Source organism: Rattus norvegicus, chromosome 13 (assembly GCF_036323735.1).
Source record: "Rattus norvegicus strain BN/NHsdMcwi chromosome 13, GRCr8, whole genome shotgun sequence".
Lineage (NCBI taxonomy): Eukaryota > Metazoa > Chordata > Mammalia > Rodentia > Muridae > Rattus > Rattus norvegicus.
This window is the reverse complement of record NC_086031.1, coordinates 61,392,471-61,408,142: the sequence shown is the minus strand read 5'-3', so window position 1 is coordinate 61,408,142 and position 15,672 is coordinate 61,392,471. Positions and strand designations below refer to the sequence as shown.

The 15,672-nt window shown below is 36.8% G+C and overlaps 1 protein-coding gene and 1 long non-coding RNA gene across 5 annotated transcripts in view; one reads left to right on the top strand and one right to left on the bottom strand.

The window, feature by feature from the left end:
* LOC120096273 (uncharacterized) overlaps positions 1 to 15,672 on the top strand; it is a 56,159-nt gene that overhangs the window by 18,597 nt on the left and 21,890 nt on the right. The window lies entirely within an intron of this gene.
* Positions 11,099 to 15,672, bottom strand: part of Brinp3 (BMP/retinoic acid inducible neural specific 3) — a 432,918-nt gene continuing 428,344 nt past the window's right edge. For 3 of the 4 annotated variants that reach the window (XM_017598680.3, XM_017598682.3, XM_039090416.2), the window contains exon 8: positions 11,099 to 12,569. In XM_017598680.3, the coding sequence (XP_017454169.1) occupies positions 11,453 to 12,569 (1,117 nt within the window). In that variant the 3' untranslated portion in view covers positions 11,099 to 11,452. The remainder of the gene's footprint in view (positions 12,570 to 15,672) is intronic. The other variant, NM_173121.2, reaches the window with a different exon arrangement.

The window sequence follows — 15,672 nt, the reverse complement described above, 5'->3', positions numbered from 1 at the left end:
AATTCTTTGTTGAGCTCTGGACCCCAATTTTAATAGGGTTATTTGTCTCCCTGCAGTCTAACTTCTTGAATTCTTTGTATATTTTGGATATAAGCCCTCTATCACTTGTAGGATTGGTTAAGATCTTTCCCCAATTTGTTGGTTGTTATTTTGTCATAACCACAGTGTCCTTTGCCTTACAGAAGCTTTGCAGTTTTATGAGATCCCATTTGTCGATTCTTGATCTTAGAGCATAAGCAATTGGTGTTTTGTTCAGGAAATTCTCTCCTGTGCCCATATGTTCGAGATTCTTACCCACTTTTTTCTTGCATTAGTTTGAGTGTATCTGGTTTGAGGTGGAGGTCCTTGATCCAATTGGACTTAAGCTTTGTATAGGGTGATAAGAATGGATTGATCTGCATTCTTCTATATGCTAATATTCAGTTGAAACAGCACCATTGGCTGAAAATGCTATCTTTTTTCCATTGGATGGTTTTGGCTCCTTTGTAAAAAATTAAGTAACCATAGTTGTGTGGGTTCATTTCTTGGTCTTCAATTCTATTCCAGTGGTATATCTGCCTGTCACTGTACAAATACCATACAATTTTTATCACTATTTCTCTGTAATATTGCTTGAGTTCAGGGATAGTGATTCCCCTGGAAGTCCTTTTATTGTTGAGGATAGTTTTAGCTATCCTGGGTTTTTTGTTATTCCAGATGAATTTGTAAATTGTTCTATTTACCTCTCTGAAGAATTGGATTGGTATTTTGATGGGGATTGCATTGAATCTGTAGATGGCTATTTTTACTATAATAATCCTCCCAATCCATGAGCATGGAAGATCTTTCCATCTTCTGAGATCTTCTTCAATTTCTTTCTTCAGAGGCTTGAATTTCTTATTACACCGATCTTTCACTTGCTTGGTTAATGTCACACAGAGGTATTTTACATTATTTGGGACTATTATGAAGGGTATCGTTTCCCTAATTTCTTTCTTGTCTTGTTTCTCTTTTGTGTAGAGGAAGGTTACTTATTTATTTGAGTTAATTTTATACCCAGCCACTTTGCTGAAGATGTTTAACAGGTTTAGGAGTTCTCTGGTGGAACTTTTCAGATCACTTAAGTATACAATCATATCATCAGCAAATAGTGATATTATGTCTTCTTCCTTTTCAATCTGTATCCCTTTTGTTGTCTGATTGCTCTGACTAGGACTTCGAGAACTATATTGAATAAGTAGGGAGAGAGTGGGTAGCCTTGTCTAGTCCCTGATTTTAGTGGGATTGTTTCAAGTTTCTCTCCATTTAGTTTAATATTAGCTACTGGTTTCCTGTATATGGCCTTTACTATGTTTACATATGGGCCTTGAATTCCTGTTCTTTCCATGACTTTTATCATGAAGGGGTGTTGAATTTTGTCAAATGCTTTCTCCCCATCTAATGAAATGATCATGTGATTTTTATCTTTCAGTTTGTTTATATAGTGGATTACGTTGATGGTTTTCAATATATTAAACCATCCCTGCATTCCTGAAATGAAGCCTACTTGGTCATGATGGATGATTGTTTTGATGTGCTCTTGGATTCAGTTTGTAAAAATTTTATTGAGTATCTTTGCATTGATATTAATAAGGGAAATTGGTCTCAAGTTGTCTTTCTTTGTTGGGTCTTTGTGTGGTTTAGGTATAAGAGTTAATTCTGACTCTAGAGGAAAGCGCCTAGCTCCATCAGGTCCCCTGTGTACAGGGACCTAGGAGAAATAGGGGCAGGAACATCTGGTTCCTGTCCACAGGGACAGATGAAAGCCTGTGGACAGGAATGACTATATGCCTGAGTAAAGAACACTCTGTTCCCATAACTGACTGAAAAAAAAAAAAAACAGGAAAACAGTTCTACAGTACTCCTGACACACAGGCTTATAGGATGGTCATGCCACTGTCAGAAATAGCAAAACAATGTAACACAGAGACAACCTGACTGTGAGAGGCAAGAGCAGGAACCCAAGCAACAGAAAGCAAGACTACATTGCATCATCTGAGCCCAAGTCTCCCACCAAAGCAAACACTGTATATCCAACTACAGTAGAAAAACAAGATCTAGATTGAAAATCACATTTTATCATGATGATGGAGGACTTTAAGAAAGTCATAAATAACTCCCTTAAGGAAATACAGGACAACACAAGTAAACAACTAGAAGCCTTTAAAGAAGAATCACAAAAATTCCGTAAAGAAATATTGGAAAAACAACAAAACAGGAGAAGGAAACGAACAAAACATTCTAGGAGTTAAAAATGGAAATAGAAAAAAATAAAGAAAGCACAAAAGGGAGACAACCCTGGAGATAGAAAACTTAGGGAAGAGATCAGGAGTCACAGATGCGAGTATCATCACCAGAATAAAGAGAGAGAAGAGAGAATCTCAGGAGCAGAAATTCCATAGAAATCATTGAAACAACTGTCAAATATAATGTAAAACAGAAAAAACTACTACACCAAAATATACAGAAAATCCAGGATACAATAAGAAGATGAAACCTAAGGATAACAGGTATAAAAAAGAGTGAAAATTCCCAATTCAAAGGACCAGTAAATATCTTCAATAAAATCATAGAAGAAAACTTCCCTAACCTAAAGAAAGAGATGCCCATAAGCATACAAGAAGCCTACAGAACTCCAAATAGATTGGACCAGAAAAGAAAATCCTCCCCTCACATAGTAGTCAAAACACCAAATGCACAAAATAAAGAAAGAATATTAAAAGCAGTAAGGGAAAAAGGTCAAGTAACATATAAAGCCAGACCTATCAGAATTACACCAGACTTCTCACCAGAGATTATGAAAGCCAGAATATCCTGGACAGATGTCATAGAAAGTAAGAGAACACAAATGCCAGCCCAGGTTACTGTATCCAGCAAAATTCTCAATTAACATAGATGGAGAAACCAAGAAACTCCTTGACAAAACCAAATTTACACAATATCTTTCTACAAATCCATCCCTACAAAGGATAATAAATGGTAAAGCCCAACACAAGGAGGCAAACTACACCCTAGAAAAAGCAAGAAACTAATTGTTTTGCAACAAAAAATACAAAACACGTACACAAACATAATCTCACAGGCAAATATGAAGATAACAGGAAGCAACAATAACTATTACTTAATGTCTCTCAACATCAATGGACTCAATTCCCCAATAAAAAGACACAGATTAACAATCTCGATATGTAATGAGGACCCAGCATTCTGCTGCCTACAGGAAACACACCTCAGAGACAAAGACAGACACTACATCAGAGTAAAAGGCTGGAAAACAATTTTCCAAGTAAATGGTCTGAAGAAGCAAGCTGTAGTAGCCATTCTAATATCTATTAAAATTGAAATGTACATAAGAAATACACAAGTTAATAAAGATGGAGGGAAAAAAGAAAAAAATTGATTTTCAACCAGAATTCATCAAAAAAGATAAGGAAGGACACTTGATATTCATCAAAGGAAAAATCCGCCAAAATGAATTCTTGATCCTAAATATCTATGCTCAAATTCAAGGGCACAGACATACAGAAAAGAAATCTTAGTAAAGCTCAAAGCACGCATTGCACCTCACACAATAATAGTAGGAGATTTCAACAACCCACACTCATCAATGGACAGATCATAGAGACAGAAATTAAACAGAGATATAGACAGACTAACAGAAGTTATGAACCAAATGGACTTAACGGATATTTACAGAACATTCTATCATAAAACAAAAGAATATACCTTCTTCTCACCACCTCATGGTACTTTCTCCAAAATAATCGGGCACATAACAGGCCTCTAAAAAATACAGAAAGATAGAAATAATTCCTTGTGTCCTATCAAACCACCATGGGCTAAAGCTGGTCTTCAATAACAATAAGGAATGAATGCCAACAAATCCATGGAATTTGAACAATGCTCTACTCAATGATAACATGGTCAAGGAAGAAATAAAGAAAGAAACTAAAGATTTCTTAGAATTTAATGAAAATGAAGGTACAACGTACCCAAACTTATGAGACACAATGAAAGCTATGCTAAGAGGAAAACTCATAGCTCTGAGTGCCAGCAGAAAGAAACAGAAGAGAGCATATATCAGCAGATTGATGGCACACCTAATAGCTCTAGAACAAAAAGAAACAAATACACCCAGGAGAAGTAGAAGGCAGGAAATAATCAAACTCAGAGCTGAAATCAAACAAAGTAGAAACAGAAAGGATTATACAAAGAATCAACAGAACCAAAAGCTGGTTCTTTGAGGAAGTCAACAAGATAGATGAAACCTTAGCCAGACTAACCAGAGGACACAGAGAGTGTGTCCAAATTAACAAAATCAGAAATGAAAAGGGAGACATGATGACAGATACAGAGGAAATTAACGAAATCATCAGACCCTATTACAAAATCCTGTATTCAACAAAACTTGAAAATCTGGAGGAAATGGACAATTTCCTAGACAAATACAAGGAACCAAAGTTAAATCAGGAAGATATAAACCATTTGAACAACCCAATAACTCCTAAGAAATAAAAGCAGTCATTAAAAGTCTCCAAATCAAAAAGAGCCCATATAAAGATGGGTTCAGTGCAGAATTCTATCAGACCTTCATAGAAGACCTCATACCGATACTTTCCAAACTATTCCAGAAAATTGAAACTGATGGGTGCTACTGAATTCCTTCTATAAAGCCGCAATTACTCTTACACTTAAACCACACAAAGATCCAACAAAGAAAGACAACTTCAGACCAAATTCCCTTATGAATATCAAAACAAAAATATTCAATAAAATTCTTGCAAACTGAATCCAAGAACACATTAAAACAATCATTCATCATGATCGAGTAGACTTCAACCCAGGGATGCAGGGGTGATTTATATACAGAAAAACATCAACATAATCCACTATATAAATAAACTGAAAGATAAAAACCACATGATCATTTCATTAGATGCTGAGGAAGCATTTCACAAAATTCAATATCCCTTTATGATAAAAGTCCTGGAACGAACAGGAATTCAAGGCCTGCACCTAAACATAGTAAAAGCCATAAACAGGAAACCAGTAGCTAATATTAAACTAAATGGAGAGAAACTTGAACAATCCCACTAAAATCAGGGACTAGACAAGGCTGCCCACTCTCTCCCTACTTATTCAATATAGTTCTCGAAGTCCTAGTCAGAGCAATCAGACAACAAAAGGAGATCAAAGGGATACAGATTGAAAAGGAAGAAGACAAAATATCACTATTTGCTGACGATAGGATTGTATACTTAAGTGATCTGAAAAGTTCCACCAGAGAACTACTAAACCTGATAAATACCTTCAGCAAAGTGGCTGGGTATAAAATTAACTCAAATCAATCAGTAACCTTCCTGTACACAAAAGAGAAATATGCCAAGAATGAAATTAGGTTAACAACACCTTTCATAATAGTCCCAAATAATATAAAATTCCTCAGTATGACTTTATCCAAGCAAGTGAAAAATCTGTATGATAAAATTTCAAGCCACTGAAGAAAAAAATTGAAGATCTCAGAAGATTGAAAAATCTTCCATGCTCATGGATTGGCAGGATTAAAATAGTAAAAATGGCCATTTTACCAAAAATGATCTGTATGTTCAATGCAATCCCCATCAAAATTCCATTCCAATTCTTCAGAGAGTTAGACAGAACAATTTGAAAATTCATCTAGAATAACAAAAAACCCAGGATAGCTTAAATTATCCTCAAAAATAAAAAGACTTCCGGGGGAATCACTATCTCTGAACTCAAGCAGTATTACAGAACAATACTGATAAAAACTGCATGGTATTGGTACAGAGACAGGCAGATATACCAGTGGAATAGAATTGAAGACCCAGAAATGAACCCACACACCTATGGTCACTTGATTTTTGACAAAGGAGCCAAAGCCATTCAATGGAAAAAAAGATATCATTTTCAGCAAATGGTGCTGGTTCAACTGGAGGTCAGCATGTAGAAGAATGCAGATCGATCCATGCTTATCACCCTGTACAAAGCTTAAGTCCAAGTGGATCAAGGACCTCCACATCAAACCAGACACACTCAAACTAATAGAAGAAAAACTAGGGCAGCATTTCGAACACATGGGCACAGGAGAGAATTTCCTGAACAAAACACCAATTGCTTATGCTCTAAGATCAAGAATTGACAAATGGGATCTCATAAAATGGCAAAGCTTCTGTAAGGCAAAGGACACTGTGGTTAGGACAAAACAGCAACCAACAGATTGGGAAAATAACTTTACCAATCCCACATCTGATAGAGGGTTTATATCCAAAATATACAAAGAACTCACGAAGTTAAACTGCAGGGAGACAAATAACCCTATTAAAAATGGGGTTCAAAAATGGGGTTCAGAGCTCAACAAAGAATTCACAGCTGAGGAATTCCGAATGGCTGAGAAGCACCTAAAGAAATGTTCAAAATCTTTAGTCATAATGGAAATGCAAATCAAAACATCCCTGAGATTCCACCTCACACCAGTGAGAATGGCTAAGATCAAAAACTCAGATGACAGCATATGCTGACGAGGATGTGGAGAAGGAGGAACACTTCTCCACTATTGGTGGGATTGCAGTCTGGTACAATCATTGTGGATATCAGTCTTGAAGTTCCTCAGAAAATTGGATATTGCTCTGCCTGAGGACCTAGCTGTACCTCTCTTGGGCATATACCCAAAATATGCTCCAACATACAACAAAACACTATGCTCCACTATGTTTCATAGCAGCCTTATTTATAATAACCAGAAGCTGAAAAGACCCCAGATGCCCTTCAGCAGAGGAATGGATACAGAAAATGTTGTACATCTACATAATGGAATACTACTCAGCTATCAAAAACAATGACTTTATGAAATTCATAGGCAAATGGATGGAACTGAGTGAGGTAACCCAATCACAGAAAAACACACATGGTATGCACTCATTGATAAGTGGATATTAGCTCATTTTCTCTAATTACCCAAGATGCACAGAACACATGAAACTCAAGAAGAATGTCCAAAGTGCTGATGCTTCACTCCTTCTTTTAAAGGAGAATAAGAATCCCCTGAGGCGGGGATAAGGAGGCAAAGTTTAAAACAGAGGCTGAAGGAACGCCCACTCAGAGCCTGCCCCACATGTGGCCCATACGTATACAGCCAACATACTTGATGAGATGCATGAAGCAAAGAAGTGCATGCTGACAGGAACCGGATGTAGATCTCTCCTGGGAGACACAGCCAGAATATGGCAAATTAATAGGTGCATGGCAGCAGCAAACCACTGAACTGAGAACAGGACCACTGTTGTGGGAGTCAGAGAAAGGACTGTAAGGGCTGAAGGATCTTGAGACCCCATATGAACAACAATGCTAACCAACCAGAGCTTCTGAGGACTAAGCCACTACCCAAAGACTGTACATGTACTGACCCTGTGCTCCCACTGCATGGGTATTAATGACTATTCTAGTAGGGGCACCAGTGGAAGTGGAAGGCCTTGGTTCTACCAATTCTGGACCCCCAGTTAACGTGATTATTGTGGTGAGGTCGGTAATGCTGGAGCATGGGGTGGGGAACACCCATACCGAAGGGTAGGGGTAGGGGTTAGGGGGATGTTGGTCTGAAATCCGGGGGAACGGTATAACATTTGAATTGATATATATATATATATATTAATATATATATTAATAAAGATGGAAAAATGCTTCAGAAGAAAAAAGTTCCAAATTTAAAAATGTATGTGTTTTTTAGGATTTGTTTTTCTCTTTAAATTTTTATTATTTGTCTCTTATTGCTCCCTCTTTCATTGTAATTCACATAAGAGAGTGCTATCTGTGTCATTCACTTTAATAAGAAACACGAAGATCTTCCTTCCTCATAAATGAGATGAGTTTGAGTGCAGGACTATACAAGGCTCAAGAGAAGCCTAAAAATATTTTTTTCTATTTTACAGGAATCATAAAAATATAGAGAAAACCAAGGAACCTAGCAGCATATTTTGTTGAAATAAACTCTGGAGGGTTACCAGCTTTTTCTTCCTTTCTTCCTTTCTTCCTTTCTTCCTTTCTTCCTTCCTTCCTTCCTTCCTTCCTTCCTTCCTTCCTTTCTTTCTTTCTTTATTGATTGATTGATTGATTGATTGATTGATTTTAGGTCATTTTGGTAAAGATTTCATCTAGTTAAAATCCATTGGCTATCCCAGGGAATAGCAAATTAGGTCAAACTATGATGGTAATCAATGTATGTGGGAGAATGGAGCGTTCCCTAGAGAAATCAAATTCTCCATATTTTTGTTTTCATTTCCAGAACGTCAATTTCATGGAATTCATTCAGCTTGTCATTAGAGATATGCAGTGAAAATATCAAGGAGCTAATATCAGGAACTGTAGAGACAGAGTGGTGGTTCAGATCATTGGCTGCTCTCATAGAGGACTGGAGTTTAGCTTCCCCACAGCCTATACCTTCAGCTCCAGGGAAATTTTGCTGCCTCCTATCTTCTGCATGTCCCTCCACACACCTAAATTCACACACAGGAACACGTACATACATACATGTAAATAAAAAACAAAAATTGTTTACAGAAATGGAGTTAAAAAAGAAAGTCAAACTAATACACTCTTTAAAAATATGTGTTTGCTTTAAATAGGTCTTTGAAAGAAAGGTTATCTTTATTATAGATTTTAAGTTCTTCAGTATTTAAGAGGCAGAGGCAGAAGCAGAGGCAGAGGATCAAACACTCATGCCCTTCCTGGCCACAGTGGTCAGGCAGGGCTATAGGATAATATGTCTCAAACAGAAACAATTCTAAAATTCTTTAAACTACAAGAAGAAATGCTTTCATATAATCCAGTTCAGCAGAAATGATGCTGTTATGGTCTTTACTCTCTGAATGCATAATTTATTATTATGTTGTCTATAACCTGCTGCACATTTCTTGAGATTTAATAGTATGTGGCTAATTAATAACTGGTAGTCATGTATTGGCAATATATCCTTTAAAATATGTATCAGCACTTAAGAATTTCTTTGGTATGTTTACATACAGTGTTCTTCATTATCATAGAAATACAATTTAGAGAAAGGAATGAATTCTTTTCTTTGCCATCCAGAGAGGCCATTAAGACATTCAAAAGACTTACCGGAGGGTTGGAGATAATCATATTTTATTCCATTCAATATGATTTTTAGTTTATATTTGCCATTACTGGAAGTCTGTAAGCACTTTCTTACCTGTGGTCTTGGGATCATCTCCTCTTCTGTCCCTTACACTGTCCATGGAATATTCAGTCATGCAATAAAAGATGTAAAACCATTGCACATTTTTAGTTACTTGGGAAAGATTGCTTTATAGAAACCATTAGTAATTGTGAAAGGTGCTGGGATAATTTCTGGATGGCAGAGTCTTAGATCAGCTGACACCATGATGATTTTGTAAAGGTCATTGTAAACATATTGATGAGTATGCACAGGCTGAGGGTGATTGACTATATCTGGTAAATAACAACTTCATTGTATTTTCAGGAATGCTGTGAGTTCCAATATTCTGCTACATTATCTGGTTTCAACTCATTTCCTTGTTACCCTGTGTTACTGTCTATATATGTTGGTTCCTTTAAAAATCAGTGGTTAAGATCAAAATTATCAAATTGGTTCTAGAAGAATCTGCTCTAGCTCTGTGGTCTTAAAGAGTTTAACTAACTGTTCCCAATCGTTGCTACAAAGGGAAGGGGATAGTCTAAAGGCAAATGTTTACCAATGCAGTATTTGTGGTCACAGAAGACTTGAAGGTTTAATGTTGATGTGAATTTTCTATTAAATTATTGATAACATGGAAGGTATTGGACATTGGGCATCATGTTTTGCCTTGCAGACAGTATTAATATATAATATAGGATCAAGCAACTTATTTTTTAACTGAAGATATGTATCTCAAGAGTCTTGAATATGTGCAGAATGCTTATATTATTTCATTCATTGTTTTATTTAAATATCACGCTTTTTTCATGAATGTCTCTTTTTGTGTTCTTAGAAAAGATGACATATGACTTGAAAATAAATTTGGGGGGCTGGGGATTTAGCTCAGTGGTAGAGCACTTACCTAGGAAGCGCAAGGCCCTGGGTTTGGTCCCCAGCTCCGAAAAAAAGAACCAAAAAAATAAAATAAAATGAAATAAATTTGGTCTTCATAGTTCATTTTGTTATACAGTAAGGAAAGCCTATAAGCTATATCTAGAAAAGATCTTAGTGATAACAAAATATGTTCTAATAATTATGTACTCTATTATAATGAAATTTGAATTTATAGAAAAATAATTTAATATGTCTACTTTTGTATGACAGACATGAAAAATCAATGTTACATTCAAAATAAGCATTTAAGGTAGTTATGAAAGGTCTCTACATCAACTGTATTTTAGTAATGTGAGTCTCACAATGATATGATTATTTGCATGTCAAGTATTTATATGAGCATTTTTATACCCTTAAAGTTTAACCCGTGAAATCTAGAAGTGTTATCTTATAGATATTTGTAAGATGCTGAAATCACAATTTTTTTCATTATTCATAGTTATTTGCACAATATCAATTGCTGGTTATTAGAATTGGAATTAGTGAAAGATTATAGAGGATGTTACTGGTTTATATGTTCTCTGCACTTTGGCTTTTAATCATCTCATTTTGATGCATGTTTGTTGAAATGTGTTGATATCTATTTAAGAATTGATTTTTGGGGTTGGGGATTTAGCTCAGAGGTAGAGTGCTTGCCTAGCAAGCGCAAGGCCCTGGGTTCTGTCCCCAGCTCCAGAAAAAAAAAAGAATTGATTTTTATATCAATCATAATGATGATTGGTTTTTGCTTTGGTTTCTTTACACAGCTGATGAACATCCTTCAGCTATTCTGCTTGTCTCCAAAAGAAAGAACCTGGGTACAAACAGTTCACTTATTTGGTTTTTCAGAAAAGATGATCAAAAGGAACCCTTAACAGTTTCCATTCAAAATGTCCTGGTGAATTTTCCCCAGGTTTCTACAAACTATATCAAATAGAACTCATTTCATGGAAAAAAAAATGAATCCCACAGCACTTCTTGTTAATAACTGTTCAGCTACAAAATTTTATTTATATCTTTTTATGTTCCCTCTAGAGGATGTAATGCACAAAAGCATTGCCACGGAACATATAAAATTACAAATGAAATTTATTGTAAAAAGTAGAATGTCTTCTAGACTGGTGTCAGTATTTATTTCATTCATAAACCAAAACTGTAGTATAATATATTCATTGTCAGCAAGTTCATGTGTGTAAATTGCCATCCAACGTTATTGACTGATATAAGACAGATATTGAAAAGACAATTTAAATTTACTTTTCCAAACATAAACTTCCACAAAAGCACTGTAAAAACTCCTCCAAGATTTTGGGTTGTGCTTGACATTTAAGGTTAACTACATAATTTGGTTGTGTCATAATCCACTGTGTTTGGCAACTTGGCATTAAATGCCTGAAGAGCAGATTGAATTCTCACCACCTCACTAGTAGACAACTTGAGTCTATGACGAAGCAAGCAAGAAAACAGATCCAGGCGTCGCTGACCAGGTGGGGAGAGTTTATTTACACGGTCTCTTATCTCTAGTAGTTGCAAAAGTGCCGAGTCCTGGGATCCCTGAGTGTAGGGGTAGTCCAGCTGCAAAATCAGGTCCCGAATGGCTTCTGGGTCAAAGTGCATGCTGTAGCCAAACACTTGGATGTTGTTGATTTTCATGTAGCCCAGGTTCCGGGATGGGTCAATAAACTCCAAAGGCTCGTAGTAAATGCTCTCATTGCTGTTGGGGCCATTTGCTTTGATGCGACTCCTCAGGTAGATGTGTACTGTCTCAAAGAATGTCTTCCATTTGTTTCCCAGAGTCAGTGTCCAGTTATAGCACTGCAGTGGAAGGTCCAATTTAGTCCGCTCCCAGTCTGGAAAGCTGCTCTCGCTCACAGGCATAAACCAGCTCTCGGAGTGGCTGCCTCCAAAGGGATTGATGTAAACAGCCAGCACTGGCTCCAACGTGCTGTTTTTAGTTAAGCAAATCTGTAAAGACAGACCTAAGATCATGTGGACCAGACTGGACTTGTACTTGTTACTCTTCAAGGTCAGGAGCATCCTCTTTCTCCAGGAAGGATCAAACCAGCTGTTGAGGCGCATGTCATTACTGATAAAGATGGCGTGGACTTCTATTCGTCTGTCTGTTTTCTGCAACAGGTATTTCATCTCCAGGTCTTGCAGGTCGGTCTCAAAGCCAATGTAATGATCTGTTGACTCAGCGACTTCAGGCTTGCAGAGTCCCTGGCTCAGCATGTAACCCGTGTTGCAGGTGCCACAGCGGGTGCGATTGTCAGGTGCACAGGTCAGGCAGGCCGAGGCATCGCCCACGGTACAGGGCAGAAAGGCTGTGCACACTACCTGGTCGTTGGGGCATGTGCAGGAATGGGTTTCCTCGGAGAAGCTACCCAGAAGGCCATTTTCATTGCAGTAGAGAAAAGACTGGATGCGAGTGAGCCAGTAGGTTGAAGTTCTAGAAATATAAAACAAAATGAACCTAAATAAATATTTAGATTCTATGTGACATGTGACTACCGCCATAAAGTAAATCCAAGCTTACTACAGCCTGCATGTTTTGCCAAATCTACATCCAGTAAAGATATAAAAGAACCATTTTACATGCACATACATACAGAGGGGGAAGGGAGAGGGGGAGGGAGAGGGGGAGGGAGAGGGAGAGGGAGACGGACAAACAAAACCAAACAATTTTCTCTTTAATATTAATCACACCAAAAACCACTAACCAAATTCCAGAAACTATTCTATTGTTTGAAACCTATTAAAAAATACTGCTGTCAGGCATTGAATCTTATGAGAAGCCATTTGGTTCTGGGTGTTACCATATTCGTTAATGAGTTTATTCCATTGTCAGTGAGAATACATTCCTTTGGAAGGAACACGTTTAACCTCTAGGATAGACAGCAACAGTACTGCCACCAATAACAAGAAGAGCAATGGCAACAACAGATACATATTTTAGCCTGCTTACACATGGGCTTTTGAATACCATGGCTATAGAAATACAAGACAGTTATTGCTATTTCTTTATTACTTACTTGCCAGTCTGTAACATTCTGTTTTAGTAGTCAAAACTGGACTAAGGAATTGTATATCTGAGTTTTTCTAAATATTTTTATGGTGAACTCTGTGATAAACCTTACTACAAGTGTGCCCAAATGTTACAAATGAAAGTTATGTCTCTGCAGTGGCCTGGAGGTACAGAGAGTAATTTCCCCGTTTATTCTATTCTGTTTCCTTTCCTCCACTCTTCTTCTTTCCCTTCATTTTATTTTCTTCTCTTTCCCCTTCCTCCCTCTCTTTATTTCTCTTCCCACTTTTACTTCCATCCTTCCTCCCTTTTTTTCCCCTCAATTTTCTGCTGGGATATTTAGTTTTGTACATGTTTCTCTGATACAAAATGTATAAAATGTAAATCCCACCTGAATTGAAGATTTTATTTGCTTCCCTGAAACCAAGGCGTAAATTCTTAGAGCAGACTCATCCATCCCTTTAAACTCTAATCATGTTTGAGAACAGAAGAACAAATAAATCAGCCTACGGCTAAAGCCTGAGACCACAATCGTAGTGTACTGTAGAAAGAATTGTAGGAATACTGAGAGAAAACAATTACTTTTTCAGCTTTTAAACTTTTCCCACCCAGTATTTAGACCATTTGTGATTGCACAGACATGCTGACGAAAGATCATGTTCATTTTCTTGCTTTTAAGATTGTCATCTGTGAATTCAGAAGGTCAGCATTAAGTCAAATGCTGCACCAGCTATGGAGAGAGAGCAAGGAGAGCTTTGCCTCACAGTCTCCTCTCCTTTTTGCGCTCTAACTACCCTGTGCTGACTCAATTCCATGTTACTAGGTAAGAGATATTTTTCAAAGAAAAAATAAATCAAATAATCTTTCTTTTTCTTTAACTCTCAGTGAAATCTTGGTGTAAGTAGGAGTCAAAAGTGAATATTCAGTGAGTTTCAGCATTGCATACTAGATGTTTCAAATGTATTCAAAAGTTCACACAGCCTTTCCCAACAGAGTAAAATTTAGTTTTGTTATATAATTCTGTAACTTTCAAAAGTTCAAAATAGGTTATCTTCAAAATTCCAATGTAGCTTATGACTTTTATATTTCTTTTTTCTTTTTTTCATAAAGCGCAAGGCAAATAAATAAGTCCTTTTGTTGATTCATATTTATATGTATATTCACAAACACAGAGAGATTCCTGGATCAGTTAAACTACCACTTACGAGGTTGACCACTAAGAATTAAACCCTGTAGATTTTCTACCATATTGATGGGAATCAGGCAGGTCTTCTGCAGCTTTTCAACAAATGTATGTCATTGGTCTTGACATTTACATAAAAGTAGTTCATAGTGCCACACTCCCTAGATTTAGTACCCAAATACTCATTCCACAATCCCCAGTCACACTCCACCACTGTCCATCCTGTCCTGTTGCTATGCCTCAGGCCCCAATGAAGGAAGACTTCTCCTTGTAGGGCACAGTAGTTTGAAGTGGAGGTGCATGAAATGCTAGTCAGAAAAGACAACAGATAAGCAAACTCAGGCATAGACTCTCTCTGGATCAGAAAGCAGACCTGACTAAAGAGCCACAGATAGGTAGCCCAACATTGGCCCTCCTCCACTCAGTCATTGCCCACAAATCCCACCCCCTTATCACAGAATCCCAATAACCAACTAGGAAAGAGGAAACCTGCTGCTCTAAAGGTTAAGCTAACTACCAGACATCCATCCCCGAATTTGGACAGATACACACAAATAAATCAAATGTGAACACACACACACACACAAACCACAAATTCCAGAAGACAAAAAGAAACAGAAATAAAGGAAAAACACACCTATCCAATAAAGAAAAACTCAGAAATCTGTACCAAGTCCTAAAATGCTTACATGCCAGTGTAAGCACACAGCAACAATAGCCAGGGGAATATGTCACCACCAGAACAATGCTACCCTAGGACAGAAAGACATGGATATTCCAACACAGCTGAAGCACAAAACAAAGAAACAAACAAGCAAACAAAATATAGCCTTAAATCCAACTTTATGCAGACACAAGGAGTCCTTAAAGAGAAGATGAAAAAAATCTCTAAAGAAATCTAGGAAAAGACAAGTAAATATATGGAGGAAATCAATAAATCCCTTAAAGAGCGCAAATAAAGCAAGAAAAATCAAACAAATAGGTAAAAGGAAACTGTTCAATACATAAAAATGGACACAGAAATAAAAGCAGCACAAACTGAGGGAATTCTCAAAATAGAAAATCTAGGTAAGCAAACAAGAACTACAGCCACAACAGAAGACAAGAGATGAAAGAAAAAAATCTCAGACATTGCAGATACAACAGAAGAAATAGCTTCGTTGATAAAAGAAAATGTTATATCTAAAAAATTCCCAACATAAAGCATTCAGGTAATCTGGGACTCTATGAAAAGACAATATATAAGAACAATAGGAATAGAAAGAAAAGAATCTAGATGAACAAACCAGAAAATATATTTTATGAAATCATAGAGGAAAATTATCTAGCATAAAAAAGAACTTA